Source organism: Eurypyga helias, unplaced genomic scaffold (assembly GCF_000690775.1).
Source record: "Eurypyga helias isolate BGI_N326 unplaced genomic scaffold, ASM69077v1 scaffold11234, whole genome shotgun sequence".
Lineage (NCBI taxonomy): Eukaryota > Metazoa > Chordata > Aves > Eurypygiformes > Eurypygidae > Eurypyga > Eurypyga helias.
This window is the reverse complement of record NW_010244406.1, coordinates 84,402-103,854: the sequence shown is the minus strand read 5'-3', so window position 1 is coordinate 103,854 and position 19,453 is coordinate 84,402. Positions and strand designations below refer to the sequence as shown.

Genomic DNA, 19,453 nt, shown 5'->3' with positions numbered 1-19,453 from the left:
ACTCAGCTTTTCAAAAGTTACCATGTGCTTTGCTTTTTTAATGACTTTCTTGCTTTTAATTATAATGGATACCTCTTTCAAGCCTCATGCTGTTCAGCTTTAAAGGCTAAAATATCACCATGCCAGCTATACAATATGCAGGCCTTCGTCATGCTTTTATGGTCAGATGCCTTCTTGTATTATATGTGAAGTAATAATTCATCTCCTTAAATAACTTCACGCTCTTGTCCACCTTTCTTTCTACCAGAAAGAGAAAATAAACAAAGCTTCAGAAAATATTATGAAATAATAAAATCCATATGATGGTAAAATATTAGCAGGGCACCGACCTTTGTCTGGAAACTTCACCGTAATCACATTAATTTTTGCATTCGTTTCTCTCCAACATGTCAGAGTTGCACATAAAGTCTTGGTTATGTTACGGAATACCTTCAAGTTTTGAAAGATGATAGAGGCTTTTCAAGGGTGCAGGGCTGTTTCTTCAGCGCGTGCCGCTGCCCCGTGGGTTCTGCATGTTTGGCCCCAGCTAAGTTGTGCGTCGCGGGAGGGGAGATCCGTGTTGTCAGGAACCCTGCTGCGGAGGGAGGCAAGATCCCTTCCCAGCACTGGAAGGTGGCCCTGCAGTTCTTTACAGTGCCCTGTATTACTTTTATTCTGCCCTTTCCTTTCCATCTCTGTTCCCATCCAAGCATTTTCCTTGGCTCACACTAGGAAAATACTGGAGACCTGCAATTTAAATGTGTTGTAAATACACTCCTGAGGGAGAGGGTTTTTTGTTATTTTGCTAATGCCTCCGTGTATGCTATTTAATCCCTCCTTTACCATCATATCTGAGGAACATACTGACTGAGCCTGTGTGGTAGAGCACAGCTCCCCAGTCCTTGCACCTCTCTTGTGCAGACCAGGACACCTCTGGAGAGAAACTGCGACTCCCTCCACAGCAAGTGCCCAGTTCCTTTCCAGAGGGAACCTTGAGGCAAATGCATGGCAGAATACGCCTACTTCATTGCCTAAATTCAACAGTTATATGAAGGCTTATATTCAACAGTGATGGTTAAGACAGCGTATACTGAAAATGCAGGATGATTCACTTTGTGACTTGAACTACTAAAAATTGTATCAGTTTATGCTGAAATGACTGTATTTCTGTTGATGGCAGTGAAATCAAATTATGTTGTGGACAGAGCTGGTTTTGCCCATGCATCTTTTGCTTTCTTTCTAAATGTAAAATCATCCTTGGGATTTGGAACGTATAGGCACAATTTTGAAATGCTTGTTTTTACTGATTGTTATGTATTCATTTGAAATGTCTGACCTCTGTAACATATTTGCAGGTAAACCAGTCATGATTGTTACTGAATATATGGAAAATGGTTCCTTGGACAGCTTCCTACGGGTAAGTGCAATAGAGAACTGCATGGTGCAGGAGTGGCTCTTGTTCTGAATTTGTTCTTAATTTACTCTGATTCATCATCAGCTTTTGTTGCTTGATATTTCATTATTTCCATTTGGTTTTGAGTGCATTGTGATGTGCTCAGAATGCCAGGTAGGGATCTGCTGGTCCATTTTGACTACTTGCAGTGAATATTATTCCAAAATGAAGAACGTTTATGTTTTATTAGTATGTCACATCAATAAAAGACCAAAACAACATTCTGGCGGATAAAAATGGAAATTGTTTTCCTGAGGGCTGAATTGCTAATATAATGCTGTTACGCTTATTGGTTGGCAGCCTGTATGTCTTACCAAGCACTTTCCAAAGAGACCAGATTTGGGGAAATTTTATCAGTAAAGCAATAGTACTGAGCCAACAGCCGTTTCCCTAAATGTGAAAAGTTTAGGGAATAACCCCATACCTGAGGGTGTTTGAAATGTTTTGCTAGCAAACTTTATTGGCCTGTTTTCTTTCCCCAACCTTAGACATACTAATACTGTTGTTGATTTATCTTTGTTTTCTGTCAAAGTTGGTAGCGAGCCTAAAAAAATTTGAGCGCTCCCTGTGTCACCAAGATTTACTTGTGGCAAAACAAGAAGTATAGCAGAAATGAAATCCCATCTGAGGGGAAACACTAGGTTAATTTTAATTTGTTAAGGCAAACTCAGCTGTGGCTGCAAGACTGCTTTGGTTCTGCCATGGTTGAATGACATTATCCCCCAAATTCATAACGCTGAACTAGACATTTAACCCCAAAAGGGGATATATTGTCAACCTTAGTTTCAGTATGTACTATATATGTTATGATGTCCACTGGAGCATGTAAAATACGTATAAATAATGTGTCAGTATATCTGAATGAAATATATCTGTACATATCTGTACTGAACTGTATATATTTTGTTTAGGCTAAAAATTCTTGAAGAAAGCTCTGAGGGACAGAGAGTAATTTCTGACTGTACAAAACAGTTGTTCAGCTTGTTCATTCATTTGAGTGTGGGTTTTTGGGTTTGGGGTTTTTTTTACTACTGTTGTGTGGAAACATAGATAAGAATGTTCTGGCTGATTGATATCACAGGCCATACAACCCATTTTATAAATGCCTTTTAAAACTCTTTAGTTTGCTTTACCCATTGCCATTGAAAGGCTGTCTCAGCATCTCATTCCTTTCGTGATTAGAAATCTTCTGATCTCTAGCTAAATTTTTTCCGGGAGTTATATAGACCCTCTTGTGTTGGCTCTAATATAAGAAGGTTTCATAACAGGGAACTGCTAAGACTCTCTTATAATAATGAATTTTTTCATGAAAGGGAATTCTGAGAGGTTCTTTAAGCATCTGTTGTGTCATATATTTGTCTAATGTTTACAGTGCTAATATTGCCCCTAAGTATATTAATCAAAAATGAAATTAATGCAATCTGTCTTGCAAACTGATTCATGTGAGCTCACCCCACATGGCAAAGCCAGCTCCCATGTATTTAATAAAATTCTGAAAGAAGCAACAAGAAGAGCTGGAGAGCTGCCTATGATGATACATTTACAGCACTGGGGGATTCATTTGAGAGCTGCACATATCGTTGTCCTGTCATCTATGTATCTGCATATCAGTATCAAAGCTAGATGTTTAAAAACAGCGTTAGTAAGAGCTGGGAGATTTAAAACATGTGTCTCAAAGTGGATAATTAGAAATATATGCAGCTGTTGGCTTCTAGGCTAAGTAACATTGTGTTCAGGTGATCTTTGTGCTCCTGAAGTTGGGGAAAATTTTGAGGAATGAGTTCAAATTTAATGAAATTTGAAAGCCACTGAATCAGATCAGCATTTGCTTTTGTTAGAAAAAATGCTTGTATAATAGAAAACTTTCACTAATCCATTGGGTAAGGCTGGGGCATTAACAATTCCTATGTCCTTTCAGGGAAGTTGGACTTCTGTTTCCCTAATGTCCTGATGCACACGTCTTGGGCACACGTGGCTTAGATTTATGTGCCACTTTCACACAGGCCCCATCTAGGAAATTAAAATTCTGATGACAGCAAGAACAGGAACAATGAATTTTTATCTGAATTGAAAATCTGTCCCCTCTGCTGATTAGGGATTATCTTCTGCATTTCAAAGTAGTTCCACGTGTGGCATTTAAATCACAACCCCTGACTCACGAGCTTTTCACTTGAGGAGTTTCCAGGGTCTTTATCAAAAATTCTGTGTGAGGGGGAACATGAACAATCTCTGAAATGACACTTCAAATGTTTTCCAGAAACATGATGCCCAGTTCACAGTCATCCAGCTAGTAGGCATGCTTCGAGGGATCGCATCTGGCATGAAATACTTGTCAGATATGGGTTATGTCCATCGAGATCTAGCTGCTCGTAATATCCTCATCAATAGTAACCTGGTATGCAAAGTCTCAGATTTTGGTCTCTCTCGTGTACTGGAAGATGACCCAGAAGCTGCTTACACCACAAGGGTGAGTTGCTGTGTTTGTTTATCCTTTTAAAATTCTTGCTGGTTGTGGCTAAGTTAGACTGAAATCTGAGGGAGTGCCTGAGGCTTATGCTCAGTCTAGCAGAGGCCACCCAGCCTTACATGCCCAGAGATGTTCAGTAAACCATAAACTCGTCACAGCTATTTTCTAATTCATGTCTCAGAGAAGGTAGAAGGCGAAAAACGTGTTTTCTGTTGGTAGATTATTTTTATTAAAGTATGCAATATTCAGGGCTTAACTTCTTTCTTCTGGGTGCGTAAAGGAGTGAATATAACAAGTAAGGCCTGAGTTGATCTGGCATACAGTAATGTAAGACTTCATGTGTACTTTGAGCAGGTTTTGTTACACTGCTGATTTAGCTCCTATGCAGCAATAATTATTTTTTTACTCCTTTATTTTGTCTGATAGTATGATGGAACATGTGCCTGATTGGAACATACTGATATCACTGTTCTACAAGAGTGTACCAGTTATACCTGCTGTTGCACCCCTAGCTGAGTAAAAAATTGAGTAAAATGGAAGAAAAAATCTTGCTTAACAATGTAATAAATCTCCTGTGTCTTGTCCTTCTTAAATCATATCTACAAAGTAGTACCTGTCTTTTGGAGTTGTAATTATAGTAAGGAGGAGACTTACCTCTGACTGCTTTGTCCTGAGCTGGAGAAGCTTTTATCAGACAGAGGACTGCCTGTAGTGTAGGTTGCTGCTTGTTTCTTTTCTGGATTTCATCCTGCCTGAAAAGCTACCTGGAAGCTACATGGTTGGCTTCGAGCCTTAGAAAAGCCATAGTGTCTTCTAAATACAGCTGTGCTACGTCTCTTGTTCTCCCCTGAATAATTCTTCTGTTTTATTGTGGAAACCTTGAAGGCACACATATAGCTTTGTGTATGTAGATATTACACTGGGATGTCTGGTTGTTCACTTTAATCCCATTGCAAGTGGATTTTATTAACTTCAGAAAAAGTGGCATTAATCTCCAGTATCTTAGTCAAGTAGAATTTGCAGTGATGCTTAGTAATCATCTCCTCTTCACTGTACAAACTGGATTAGAGTAGAATGTATCAGCAAAATCTTCATGTGGGTTTTGTAGGGCTTCCTTCATTCCTGATCACTGACAGGAGCAATCAATTACTGTTGTAGTTTGCATGCTACCTTCCTCGTGATTGAAATAAAATAACATGTGACAAATGAGTAAAGAAATCCTAGCTGCTTTCTTGCCCATTATATACACATACATTTATAGATATATATTTATCAATCATACCTTCGTAACTTACTGGCCATAAAGCCTCCATTCTTTACTTGACCTTTCAGTGCTTTCGTTGAACTCTGATAAGCTTTGGCACGTTATTAGAAATTTGCACTATATACTGCCTTAGAAAACTGTCTGCAGAGGTCTCTCATGGTTAATATAAAGAGACACTAGTGGGAAAAAGCAGTTTTCATACTCAGTTATAGGTGCAGTATTCATAAGTAAATAATAACACAATGCAAGATTTCCTCAAGAGAAAATTGTCTGTAGTTCAGCCAGAGGTTTATTGCCTTATCAGATATGCTTGCCTGCCCTCTTCTTAAAAACTCCTGTGGAAGTAATGGTTGTTAGTGTCTCTGAGGTAAACAGGTTTAGATAATAGTATTTATCTAGTCTGATATTTAACCTCCTTCCCCTAGGATGTATGCTTGCCAGCTAGGGCAAGTTCTACCACTGCTGTCCATAGGCAGGTAATCGAGCTCCCCTTTAAAGCAGCTGTTTACATGCATGGAGATTGCTGTCCTCTTTGCACACATCCCTCCATTGGTTTATTTTCCAAGCAAGTTTTCCAAAGTTACTCTTCTTGCTATTCTTCTTCAGATGCTTTTCAGCTTCACTACATTTTCTTTAAATGCGATGCCCAAAATGGGATACTAATCCCCAGCACCAAGCATAGCATCTTCATTTCTTGTTTCTTAACATGCCCTTTCTGTTAATATCTCCGTGGGTGAGAAGTCTCTGTGTCTCCTTCCACCCCCAACACAGCTTTGCCACATGGTTGGCTCATGTTCTGCTCAGTTACATACATCTGCCAGGCTTTGAAGTTCAGTTCTCTTATTCCAAAGTTCATCTGCACATGCAAACTAGTCTATCATTTAGTAATGGCATTTTGTGTATTCACACAAAGAGCTGAAGAGTCCTAGTCAACTTAGATGAAAAAGTTGTATAAGGAGGAAAAGTAGCTCCCCATCATGCTGCAAAGCATACAGCTTTGTAAGGGAAGAACACTTCCCTGAAAATGAAGTGAATGTCAGTGAGTAGTCACTGACGTTCACTCACCTGCATTACCTGCAGGTGAGCTAGGACAACCAGGGCACACAGGGTGTCAGTGTTTCTGGCCACTGTTGACCTGTGAATTTCTTATGGCCAAGTGAAGTGTTGATTTCTTTTTTTTCCTTTTTCCTCATCTCCTTCACCTGTTTTCCATGCCTACCTATTTACATTTAGATAGTGAAATCAAATGAAAAGAAACTATTTTGTAAAGTGCAATTATCTATGCTCACTAAACTCTTCCTGGCATTTATGTGTATTTGCAAACCGCTGCAGCAAAATTCTCAGATAATTAAAACTTTCATATACAACCTGGGACAAAACTAATTTTCTTCAAAAGTAGTTGCTGAATATACCTCTGCCACATCTTGATGCTTTGTCCTTCTCTCAAGAAGGACAAAGCTAATTTGTGGTTCATCTCTTTGCTCAAGTTTCCTTTGAAGTGAATCTTGTATACGTGGTCGGGTAGCATGTCCCTGGAGTACGTTTGATCCCCAGCTGAAGCAACTGGGGACCATGAGTGTGAAACAGAGCTTGTCCACTGGAAGAAAGTTGGGCAGTTCATATTCCTGAGGCTTCATCACATCACAAAACACAGGACCGTTTCCTAGACAGCTCCTAGTGTGTTTCACAGGCACTAATTAAATGGCAAAACCAAGACAAAATAGTGCCACTTTTTAAAATAATGGTATCGTTCCAAACAATGTCATGTCTTTACAACTAAAGGATCACTACTACTCTGTATGAAGTTTGAAAAGACCAAAAAAAAAAAAAAAGCCAAGTTATAACACTAATGGGTAGAGACTTTTGCCTCCCCTCCACCTCTTCCCACTTCCTGTTCTCCATTTAGTGTCAGTTGTGCTAGGGAAATATATAGAATTGGCTGTAAAGATGGATGTTTTATCTATTTAGCCTCCTCTTCTACCCCTATTTTCCACCTATAAATGTCAAAGCCTGAGAACGATTCCATTGCTTTAATTTGTAATTGCAATTCAGGCTTGGTCTAGCCCCAAGAAGCCCAGTCAGCCCTTCAGTCTTTCAATACACACCACTGACTGCGTGAAATTTTATGTTGTTCTACTCTCAGAAGCTGTGTCTGAAGCTTTGCATAAAGGATATGGACATACATCCTTTTATATATCAATAATGTATGTATCCCTTTATATATCAATACATAATCTGTGATATTCATGCTGTTGTACAAGAGCTCTGCAGGACAATGCAGAGATCACAGGTGCATATGTGAAATACAGGGAATCAAGAGCTGTAAAAAAACTTTGCTACCTGACAGGGTCATTTTTTACCTCCTGAATTATTGTCACTGACTTGATACTACAAAAGGCCTATGGCAGCCTGTGGTCTGCCTGCTTACAGAAGCAGAAGCCAGCATGTGCATTAGGCTGACTGTTTGGATTTTTTTTTTTTAACTGAGCCTTTGTGCCAGAGAGGATGTACTGTAATTATCTACATTCTCCATACCTGTTCACTTTTAATTGAAAGGCCAAGATTGTATTAAAATTTTCATTGTCAAATTGATCCTTTTTACTCTTATTATTTTTAGATGTCTGTATGACAGGTAGGTGGACTAATGACACGGTATGAAGTGGAAGTAAATTTAAACCATCACACATGTGGAGGGACTGCAATTAAGTCTCTCAAAGGCATAATATTTGGGTAATCAGTAGACGAACTTTGACTATTTAAACACATAGTTGGATACCTCAGTGATATTACTGGCATTTCAGCGTAAATCACTGTCCAGTCACTATATTTGCATAGATAACTTCTCATTAAATCTACATCTCTGCAAAAAATACTGTGCGTTGATGGCACGTATTCTGGTAGCCTGTTCCCCCCGGTAACGGTGCCAGAGCAGGGAGGTCACGGCAGGGAACTGCTCCATCATGTGCCACAGGGAAGGGCACACGGGTCCTTTCTCTTCAACACATTTGTCGTGATTTGTTCCTTAGGTATGCAAAAATACGGTAATACAGTCTGAGTGTATTGAAGGATGTGGTAAAACAAGAAAAAAAAAAAAAACCACACAAATTCTGTTGCCTGATAAGCATGAGGGAGAGCACCGGTGCTCTGTTATTTACCACTCAAGAAGGAGATAATTTTAAGAAAAATATTCAATAGTATGGGATGAACAAGTAACATCAGGTAATCTTCAGGTGCTTTAGAGGCTAAGGCATGCTCATCTCACTCATATGAAACCATCTTGCCCTGTATCAGTAAGATACCTCCTGAACTAGCCTAAGTCCTCATGTAGTGAATTAATATCAGGCTTTTACCTTCAGATTTTCCTGCAAAGTTCTTCTAATAATTCTGTTAGAATCCATTTGTCTTGATTTATCCCCTCCCCAGGCCTGTGGATTAGGTGCCTGTGGCAGTCACCCTGTAACAGATTATAAATCAGAATATTGGCATGGGTTATGAAGGCCTGGAAACAGCTGCCTTGTGCTGGAGTGCCAGACGCACTAGAAATAAATTGAGGACTTCATTGACTTCAGATGAATTATGCTGAACGGCCAAATACTGTAGGAATCACAGCTCCATCTAGAGCAGATAGAACCTTTGGTTACTGCTGGCCTGCCAATTTCAAACCCCAAGAGTGATTCTCTGACCTGGACTGCCTGGGATTTTGAGCTGCAATAACAAACTCCTACAATTTCTAATACTAATGCTTTCTTCCCACTCAAATTCAGGCAGTTTATTTGACTTCATGATGGGCATGCCCTTAAAGGGACACCATAACAAAAATATGTAAAACCTATATTTATCTTCAGAAAATAATCAGTAAATATATTACAAATATCTAGTGATGCATGTGCACACAGATTTTTCTTCATAAGCCTGTATCAAATAGATTGGGGCAAAGCTTTTTCCTAGACATAGCTGTAATCATTTTTCATTTAGCAAGTTTGTCATACATGTTCAGTGCTCATGGTTTTGAAGGGTAGGAACCCAGCACTATCAGCCAGTATTCATATTTTCCAGTAGAGAATGAGCAACAGAGGTAGCAGATAAAGCAGATTAAATTGCATGGAAGTCTAATGGACATGCAACACATAATTTAAAAAAAAAAAGAACAAACCCACACATAGGATTTCTTAGCACTTTCGTCATAGTATTATACATATTTCATCATATAGGTATTATTATACTCATTTAAAATATTGGGAGACTGGGGAAAGAGGGTAAAAACCAAGAGATGAGTAGAGAAACAAGTATGGGAGCTTATTTTTCCTGGCTCCAACTCTGTGGTCTAGGAGAAAGTGTTTAGTTTAATTTATGCAAAGGTAAATTATATAAGATACTTTTGATCCTGGCAAAAGATACTGCAAAGAATACTCTGATTTCTGGCAAAGCAGAAAGTTAAAGACATGATATGTGTTCAAATGAGATGTGTGTTTGTCAAAAAGGGTGGAGAGAGGTGAAAAGGGATTCTTTTTAATCCTGGATGATCATGGGCTATTAATTTAAAAACACACTATTTGAATTACAACAAGACTTACAATTTTCCAAGGTAATAGCAATAGAAAACTCTGCATCTAATTTGATACGACTCTTCAGATTTTCTGCATATATTGATATTTGGACATCTGCTAAAATCTAAATGTTGCATAATCCTTTGGGAGGAATTGTTTTTGTGTTCAAATGTTTATTTGTCTAAAAAATATTCACCAGAACTTGGTGGTTTTTTCTGTTCTTACTCTTAAATTATTCAAAAACAAGTCAACAAAGTCCCCTTTTAAATACAAAGGTAAGATTGACATTTTTATGACACACTGGGAAGCAGAATAGCAAAATTGTAGCTTTACACTCTGTTCAGTGGCAGTTGTTTTTTTTTTTTTTAGCTATATTTTAATACTGTCCTTGTTTTACTCTTGTTTATGGTAATGCTGTGTGTGTCTGTCAGCTTGTACGGAGTTACAGCTGACAGTTAGCAAAGAAAATTTATTTCCTTGTAATGGAATCTAGGGTTGATGTACCTTAATTTTTCACTAAAACAAAATGGCCAGAAGAACTTTATTAAACTGAATTTATAATCTTTCTTACCCTGCAGTAAAGCAGTCCTGAAATGTTAGGAGACTAATTAATGTCATTTTGTGTAAATGTGTTTCTCCAATTGTATAAATAACTTTTTCCATAACACTGCAAAGATGTTCTATCAAATATGATATATCCTGCCCTTGCCTAAAGTGCTCCTGTAATAGTCACGAGCACATTTTTGCATGTGACATCTGGCAATTATTTCTCTAGGGTTCGGCAAGCAAGAAGGGCTACATTTTTGTTTCTGAACATGAAATTTAAAAAGTGCGCCTGAAGCCACCCAGAGAGAATTCAGGGTTTTTAGAGAGTAAGATTCTGAAAACTCAAAAAGGATACTTCTGTGCTTTACAAAACCAGACGTTATGCTGATGCAAAAAAACCAACATGACTACTGCCTGCCTCGAGATCTGTCTTATGTGGCACGTCATAGGTGTGTGTTCTGCCATCCCCCTATTCAAAAAGTAGCCAAAGCACTTGCTGGGGAATGAGTCCCAGACTGGCTACGTCACCGCGAGCCCTCTGAGGACACCTAGCCTTATCTCAGTTTCTTTCGACCCAGATGGCACAGTCGCTTTCCCAGCCGTGCTGATGCCTCCGGGCACAACGGGAGGGATCAGCAGAGGTGAGAGGAGGCTCAGGCCTGGTCCCAGGTGGCAGTGCTGCCCTCAGAAGAACCAAGGATCAACAGTTCCCTCTTTTACATCTCCACTTGGCCAGGAATTTGAAATATTTTATGCGGTCTGGCTTGGTTCCTGCTGGACATGCTCGCCTGTGGGAGCACTGGCATGGGGATGGAGCTCAGCAGACCTGGCCAGCTAAGGGACATGGTGGTGGTCCCTTGTGCCTGGGCTCCACTGGCCCCGCAAGATGCACAGTCCTTTCCAGATGTGGTCCATGGGGTTGGGTTTGATCTGTAAAAGTCCTTTTCAGTTACGTCTCGGGTAGCGTAGAGGCAGTGTTGTCCTGGCAGACGAGATGGGCTGGGGTGGGTGAGCATCCTGTGGGCAGGTCTGTGCTAGGGGGCTGGTGTCCTTGGCATGCAGCCTGGACTTCCCTCCACCTGCTCCGCTCCTGAGGAACACCTTGGCCTTGAGCTGTGCTGTGAGTCAGATCGGTTTTGCAGGCGATGTCTGAGCCTGTGGGATGAGTGGGAGGTGTTTGATTGGAAAGCTCTTTCTATTCGCGGTGGTGGGGCTTTGTGAAATTTAGGATATGGCTTTGCCCCAGTACTGACATTCTTTATTGGAAGTCAAAGTTCACTCTACTAGTATGCACAGAAAAAAGGTTAAAAAAGTGGGATTTATTTCTTCAGCATCCCCACATCTAAAAGCGTAAGTGGATTTGTTGTGAAAACTCTGGGACACCGGAGAGCTTCTCTTGTTTCTTGGCTGTGCCTTGGGCTCAGTGAGGCACCCTGGACATTTGTAAAGTGGGTATCCTGTCGCTTCTCAATGGAGTATGTGAAAATCAAAACCATTTTTATGTTCTCGGTGCTGTTATGGAGCAGTCCTGGGAATTGCGAATAAACTTACAATTAATAGAAAATACGAGGTACTGTTTATGACTAAATGATATCATCCTACAGATTTCCAAGTTTGCAAAACAGACGTCGGGCTCTCTAGTCTGGCTTCTGTGATGAATCACTGGTTTCAAATACTGCCATTTATTTTCTATGTCCTATTTGTTGGTCCACAACTCCCCTGGAAATTCACTGTTTACCAAATTGTAAGAGCTGTGTGCAAAATGAAGGTTTGTCTTTTGGTTAATGTAGGGAGTCTGCTGAGTAGGATAGGATCCATAAAAACTGTGTGCCAAGACAGATTCCCTCTCTGACCTTTGCCAAGCCTCTAAGACTTATCTAGTGACATTTTGCAGGTCTAAACTGCAGCCTGAGTAAAGCCTCCTTGTGTTGCTTGTATTTAATCTAATTCGTGCAATATTAGCCATGAAATTATGGACTCTTAGACTCCAACGTGGGCTGTATTTAGTTTTCTAATTAACACTAATGTCCACCTTTCTATTGTTAACCGAGTTGTTAATCTAAAGCTGGTGAGTGTTCGGCTACCCTCAGTGCAGGTATGCTTTGTGGAAGGGTAGGCAAAGCATTAGTATCTTTACATTTTATTTCTTGCTGGTTGGTCAGTGGAAATAAGAGCACTCCCTTCCCGTACAGGTTATTATGAGGATAGGTGTATGATCAGACTGTAGTGTAATGGGGGTTGCAGAGGTGCCTCAGATAGCTTCAGAATATATCCCTGTACGTGTTGTGCATCCCTGGAACCAGAAACAACTTTAAACTATCACTGTTTTCTCTATTCAAATATGTTCACTCCAGAATTACCTTAAGCAACAAGTTTTGCACTGCTGTCTTTTAGGACTTACTTTTCTCGTGTGCGGCTCACAAATCAGTCTTAAAAACGTCTGTCATGCTGGCACACTTGGAAATTGCCTCTTCCCTCTGATTCTCATACTGCAGAACCTCAGCCTGAGGCTGCTTGTGTTCATTTTAATAATTCGACCTATGGCAGCAAATGGTGGCCATAATCAGAGAGGGATGTTCCCTTAACCACAATATTAATTGTAATGATAGCTTTAATTCTTTTCAAGTTTAAATCATTTAATGATGGCTTGCTGCCCTTGCGACCATAAAAAATATTTAAGACCACTTCCCCAGGTGACATTTTTGCACTCTCCCCTCTGCACAGATGACCCCATCCAAATCTGTCTTTCTGTGACTGTCTCTGATGGCTTTGGAATGGGAAATTGTGTATATGGTCACAGACACAGCCTTGTGCAGTTGGAGGCTTGGCATTAGTGAAACAGCAATATCGTGGCCCCTCGCTTTCCTTGAATGTCCTAGAAAACATGGGGTTAAAACCATACAGGTTTCATACTAACAGTGCATTCACTTGAAATGCTTACAGATAGCCAGATCTAGCCTTCCTGTGCTGTGCAAAGGGATCTAGGATGTAAGCCAGGCCCTCGTACTAGCTTTGTCTTCCTTAATGCTCTATGACTGTCTTGCCAGCTTTTGTAACTGAAAATCAACCATACTGAACTCAGCATATATTATTACCTGTCCATATTATGCTACACATAAATATATATGTGTGCATATGTGTACACATACATACACATGTGTATGTATCCTATACAACATATCTATACCTTCAGTAGATTTTGCATAGTAATGTATTTTATTCTCTGTAATGTGTAACATGATTTCATGACAAATGACAATAGCATTTTCCAGTTTATGCTGTTTTTTACACCAATATAATGATAATTTGTCTAAAATAATAATGAAAAAATATTAGCATTGTATTACAGTCAAATTGCCTGGTTTTGTTTGGTTTGATTGGCTCCTAGGGGGGCAAGATTCCTATCCGATGGACATCACCAGAAGCCATTGCATATCGGAAGTTCACATCAGCCAGTGACGCATGGAGCTACGGGATTGTTCTCTGGGAGGTGATGTCTTATGGAGAGAGACCATACTGGGAGATGTCCAACCAGGATGTAAGTATATTGTTATCCGAGTTACGTTCTCAAATAAAGGATCAAGCCGTGAAAGGAAGTGAAGCGTAATGGAACCAGGTGGCTCTGAGTTTTTGACATTGACATTGACTAAGATGTAGAAATGAAAGTCTCCAAATCTCCCTAGTCAGGTGTAAGTTCTAATGAACTTAACAAAAAGCCAGCATCTTTTTAGCAGAGTGTTCTGGACCTCTGAAGGAACATATTAGAGAACTGTATCACGCTGGTGGTATTCTGTGGGATGATTCAAACAATTCCAGTGCAGTGAGGTCATTGCCTATTACATTCCATAGCTTATTGTAAGCAAACCCTCCTAAATTTCTGTTGATCCCCTTTGGTTCCACTTGTATAATATTCTTCAGAAGTTTTCTGTGAATGTCAAATACACAGAATAAATTGCTCTTGGAGCTTTTGAAAACGAGAAGCAATGCATTTCTACTAAGAGTTTAATGAAACCAAAATACCTCTGGAAGTAATCAACAGATAAAATAGAGAAGGAGAGTGATCTGATTAGGATACTTCCAATACAGGCTTCTTTGCAACATTAGTAAACTATCCGAGCCTACAACCCAAGTGATTAACAGATCTCTTCCAATATTTTTTCAAGAAGCATAACATTTCCCCAAATAGGATTTTTATTATATTATTATATATATTTGGGGTTCTTTTTCTTTTTTTTTTTTATTAATCCTTGATTTATTCTATGGGACTTACTTATGAACCAAATTTTCTGAAGTATTGTCACGAACATAAACAGATTTTCCAAGGTGTTGGTATATAACATTACTAGTACTAAATTTAAAAAAATTCGGTAACATACTTGTAGTCAGACATTTTTTCATACTACTTTATGTTAAACAAGGAAAAAGGGAAGAAAACTTCAAATTAGTACCTCTGGAATGCAAGTCTCTGCAGCGATCTATGTATTTCTTTTAATTAGTCCTAAACGTGGGTGTTTTTTTCTGTCCTTGGTGGAGAATAATTAATCGTGGTGTGTAGGCTGATACACTAGTGAAATGCCTTTAATAATAGTTTTTCACATTACAACCAGAAACAGACGTATTAACTTATCTATGTGCCTCTACTTTATGTGTGCTTAAACCATGGTTTTTTTTCCTATCTGTGTTCTGACTGAGAATAGTTTTTCCTGCTTTTGAATTGACTGATCTAGATAAAAAGAAAAGTTAACAGAGTACGGCCTTATCATTTAGAGTACACTGTGTTTTTATTCATGGTGCAGTAGAGACTGTAGGACTGACCAAGAGCTGTTAACCCTAGTGAAAAGGTGGTATCAAAAATTTTCATAACAGTGTGAATTCTGGACTAAATTTTTTTTGTCGATCCAGAAAAATAATAGACAATCTAGACAAATTATAAAAGAAATGGGCCTTCCCTGCCTAATAGGAAGTATGCAGATATCTGTGTGGTAAACTTTTATCATATTTTCTCGCCCTGCAAGATCAATTACAACCAAATTTCTTCACAAGACCTTCTGTCTGTCAGTTCAGGATCACCCATGAGAGGGAGGTTGGTTTTCTGCCAATTGCATCGTCCACCAGAGAGTGTGAAAAGTGTGTGTTGCTAAGGGTGATTAGACAAGAGCTATTCAAGACCTTTAGAAGCTTGGCACAGTTAAGCAAGCACCTTACTAGCTGTAGCTTTTGTTTATGGATGTAGTTCAGTCAAGTGTGAGTTTTGGAGATGCTTTTTAGAGACTCACCTTCCTCAAAGTCACATACTGTATCTTCACTCCCCTACAACCCTGTCTGCATGCCTAATTTAGTGCCTGGTTTACTTTGGAGATAAACCAGAGGCATTGCACAGCAAGACAATTAGTGAATAAACACATTTGTTTAAACACAGAATGTCCATGTTAATGTGGTTCACAGAACTGATAAAGCTAAGTTGATTTAAGTGCCTTTAAGTTTTCAAAAACTTGTATCCTTGTGCAGGTGATTAAGGCTGTGGATGAAGGGTACCGCTTGCCACCTCCCATGGACTGCCCAGCTGCCTTGTATCAGCTGATGCTGGACTGCTGGCAGAAAGACAGAAACAACAGACCCAAGTTCGAGCAGATTGTCAGCATCCTGGATAAGCTGATCCGTAATCCCAGCAGTCTGAAAATAATCACCAATGCAGCGGCAAGGTGACATATTAGATCTTACATTGCACATGAGTAAATGTCTGTGACTTCTTCATCTTCCGTAATTAGAATTTGTTTACTTTGTTGACCCACTTCTTCCACTTTTATCTGCAGCTGTTCTTAATCTTGTAGGCTAAAGAAAGCTTTATGACTATCCATTTGGGAGAAGGGTTTAATACGAATAATTTTGTTACTGTTGCTGTTATTTTTATTAATGATTTTCTATCATTTATTCAAATAGTGAAAAGCTGTTATGCTGGGTTTATTAAACCCATTGTAAGATTGAGCAGAGATCTGTGAGAAAAACCCAAATGGCAGATTTGACCATCATGTGATCGTTCCCTCCTGATCCTAGGTGGTGTTTTTAAGTGCTTAGTGTTCCATAGGTTACAGCTAGCCATGTTCCTAAGTATCTTTCTGAACTGGGTCCAGACACATATCCCACACTCTTATGTTCTGCTCTGACAAGTCACTTTAATCATATGAATAATCTTTTGGCTTTCAGTAGGACTCTCAAATTTAAAAATGCACTTATGTTCCTTGTGAGATCAATCCCTTAAGTAGGAATTAATTTCCAACCTGTGCAAGATTCCTAATTGCATTAAAAACATTCATTTAGAGTCTTGGTTATTCAACACACTCTGGAACACCACTATGATAAGAATTATCTCATTGAGACAGAGTAACTGAAGAGTGTGTTGACACCTAAGGGCATAATGAGGATGTGGTGAAAGAAGAGCTTTGGTTAAGTAGTGAATTGGTTTATATATTTCACAAATTACCACGCTCTTACTGAAGTGATGTGAAAGACGTAAGATTACATGAATGCTAGTGCAAAATGCTGTGTCAGCAAAGCAGGCAAAGTCAGGGAGAAATGTGCTCCTCTGCTGCTTCAGACGCACGTCTTGGAGGGTGTTGCGCTGGGCAAGAGAACAAGGTCTGACATGAGGCCTGCTTCAAAAGGGAACACAGCAAACATTCCTCTCAGGCCTTTACTTGTGCTGAAGCCCACCTCTCTCCATGGCCCCTGAATGGGCAGGCACAGAGGGGCAAATGGAGCAAAGGCAGTGGGAAGAACTGGAGTGACCCTGCAGCCTGCTGTGTGGGTGACACGGACCTTGCCTCCTTTTCCCTGGCCTCTGGCAGTGTGTTGCACCCTGAGCTAGAGGCTGGCCATTCTGATTACCTCCTACTGCCACTCCAGAGATGTGAAAAAGAAGGCAGAGATGGGAGGAGGAAGGCAGCCATACTAATGGGCTTTGCTTTTAAAAATGCATAATAAGAGAAGACTGCTTGCACAGTAATTATGTTTCATTTATTTAATTGGTCAGCGTTTAACACATAGTGAACCAACATGCTTACCAAAGCAATTATTTCTGTTACCTAACAGATCACAGAAATCAAAGAAAAACCCCAACGCTTTTGGAAAAAGACCCAAACTGAACACTGTCTTCTCAGTTGAGCACATTTCTTCTAAACATCTTGCACCCCTATTTGGCAAATGATTGGTGCAAATAATTATTTTGTGGGGATATACTGCAGCAATCTGCTGAATGGGGAAGTTGGGAATTGTGACTATCATGTTTTGCTGTGAGGATTTGATTGCAGAAACCAGGGCTGCATACTGTGCATTCCCAACAGAAGCAAAATATTATCTGTTTACTGGCCTACCAGTTCAGGAGTTGAACCACAGCAGAGCTGAAAACAGTGTTGAACCATCATTTCCAGTTTCCTGTTCATAGCCAGTAAAAGCTGATAGCTGCTAGTGGAGACCAAATTCTGTCCGAGCGCTGTTTGCACCTGCTGGGTTCTGCGCGGGAGCACCACAGTGCAGTATTGCTCGCTCCCATCTCTCTCTTGATCTCCTTGCCTCTGTTTCGTTATATGCTTTGCTGGCACAGGCAGCAGAGGCTGCACATCCATGCCATGATGCCGTGCTGTCTGCCTACGACACAGCGTGGGGGAGGAAGAAGAGCTGCTAACATGGTAGGGGACTTCTCACTGCTGCTTTAGCTGAGCGCTGGGTAAAATGCTCCTCAAGGCAGGCTGCTGCTTTGGCTTTGATATGGAGCACATTGCTGAGGAGGAGAATGTCAATGGTGATTTTTATTCCCTCCCTTTCAACTAGCTTTCCACTGCTACGCCCTCACACCCCTTGTGTTCCCAAGCAGTGCAGTATCTCTCCCTCCGCAGCTCCTCACTCCCCAGTGACAGATGGGGGGCTGTGGCATCTGGATGGTGGGCACACCAGTGTCGGTGAGCCCAAGCCCTTCCCTTCTGGGAAGACACTTGATGCAGTTCAGGAGTGTGTGATCCGTGATCTCTCCATCTCACTCTCCCCCCGTTGGTGTCTGCAGAACAACCCAGGCTATCCTTAAACTTGGGTATGACCAAGAATTAGGTATGACAGCATGAGGGGTGCTGGGCAATCCTACATAGATTTGGAAATCTGTGAACAGCCTCATGTGACCGTTGCCAAAACTGACTAATCTCAGACCTGAGACTTGGCAGAAAAGGTGCAGAGAACTCCACACCCGCTTTGTGCCCTGCGGAGAGGCACTTGTGGCAGGTAACCTGTGCTCCTCCTGCAGCAGGACCGCTCGAGGTCCAGCATCGCTTTCTCGCACACTGACAGGGAAAAATGAGAAGCCAGACTTGAGATTGGTTTGGGTATCCTTCTGCTGTCAGAAGGAGAGGGACAGGCATCGCAGCAGGGGTAAAGCACTCTGCGACTCAGCCCCCAGGGCTTGGGGGGTTACCTCAGCTCAAATGGCTGCTCTCCATTGTTATTTGAGGCTGTAGTACTCCCTCAGCACCTCTCCTCATACCCATAATAAGCAATTAATCTAAATTATAGAGGTCCTAGCTCTCTTTTACCCATGTCTGTGGTGCTACTGGAAGAATGCTAAAGCTTTATGCCCACCATATGCTCGTAGGTGTTCAGAATATACTTGGTCAGGAAAAATGTTTGAACCTGCTGAGGTCTGTTGCGGAGGCAAAGCCTGTCTCTTCTTACAGATTTCAGAGCTGACGTTTGTTTAAAATAGTCACAGCGCGCTTGTATCCTATTTAAAAGCACATTGCTGGAGGTGCATAAGAGATCCCTGTCCTCTGGTACGTTCCTGTTAATGGGCTTCAAGCGAAGGATGTGCTTGGCTGTACGTCTGATTCCAGGCTGTGGCCTGGGCACGTTTTGTACTAATACCTCTTAGGAACACAGGAGAGGAGTCAAAGCCTTCAATTCTGTATTTCCTTTTGTTTCCTATCCCATCTGGCCACTCCATGGCATCTAATATTTTCTTGAAACCCAAGGGGATGTTTTCATCCTTATTGACTGTGTCTTTGCAGACCGCTCTACGTGCTTGTGAACCTTCCGTCGACGAAAGCTCTTTGTAACCTCAGCACAGCGAACGTTTCGTTATGCCTTTCCTGCTGTCTGTTGCGCTTCATCTCTAATTCATGTGAAAATTCCTTTCCCATTCCTTGTAAAGTAGAGAG

General features: G+C 40.6%; 1 protein-coding gene across 1 annotated transcript in view; it reads left to right on the top strand.

The window, feature by feature from the left end:
- The window catches only part of LOC104508201 (ephrin type-A receptor 3), a gene marked incomplete at its 5' end in the record, with an annotated part of 48,238 nt that overhangs the window by 17,085 nt on the left and 11,700 nt on the right, over positions 1–19,453 (top strand). The window contains 4 exons of the mRNA XM_010149742.1: positions 1,335–1,396; positions 3,690–3,899; positions 13,645–13,794; positions 15,765–15,958. Coding sequence (XP_010148044.1) covers positions 1,335–1,396; positions 3,690–3,899; positions 13,645–13,794; positions 15,765–15,958 — 616 coding nt within the window. The remainder of the gene's footprint in view (positions 1–1,334; positions 1,397–3,689; positions 3,900–13,644; positions 13,795–15,764; positions 15,959–19,453) is intronic.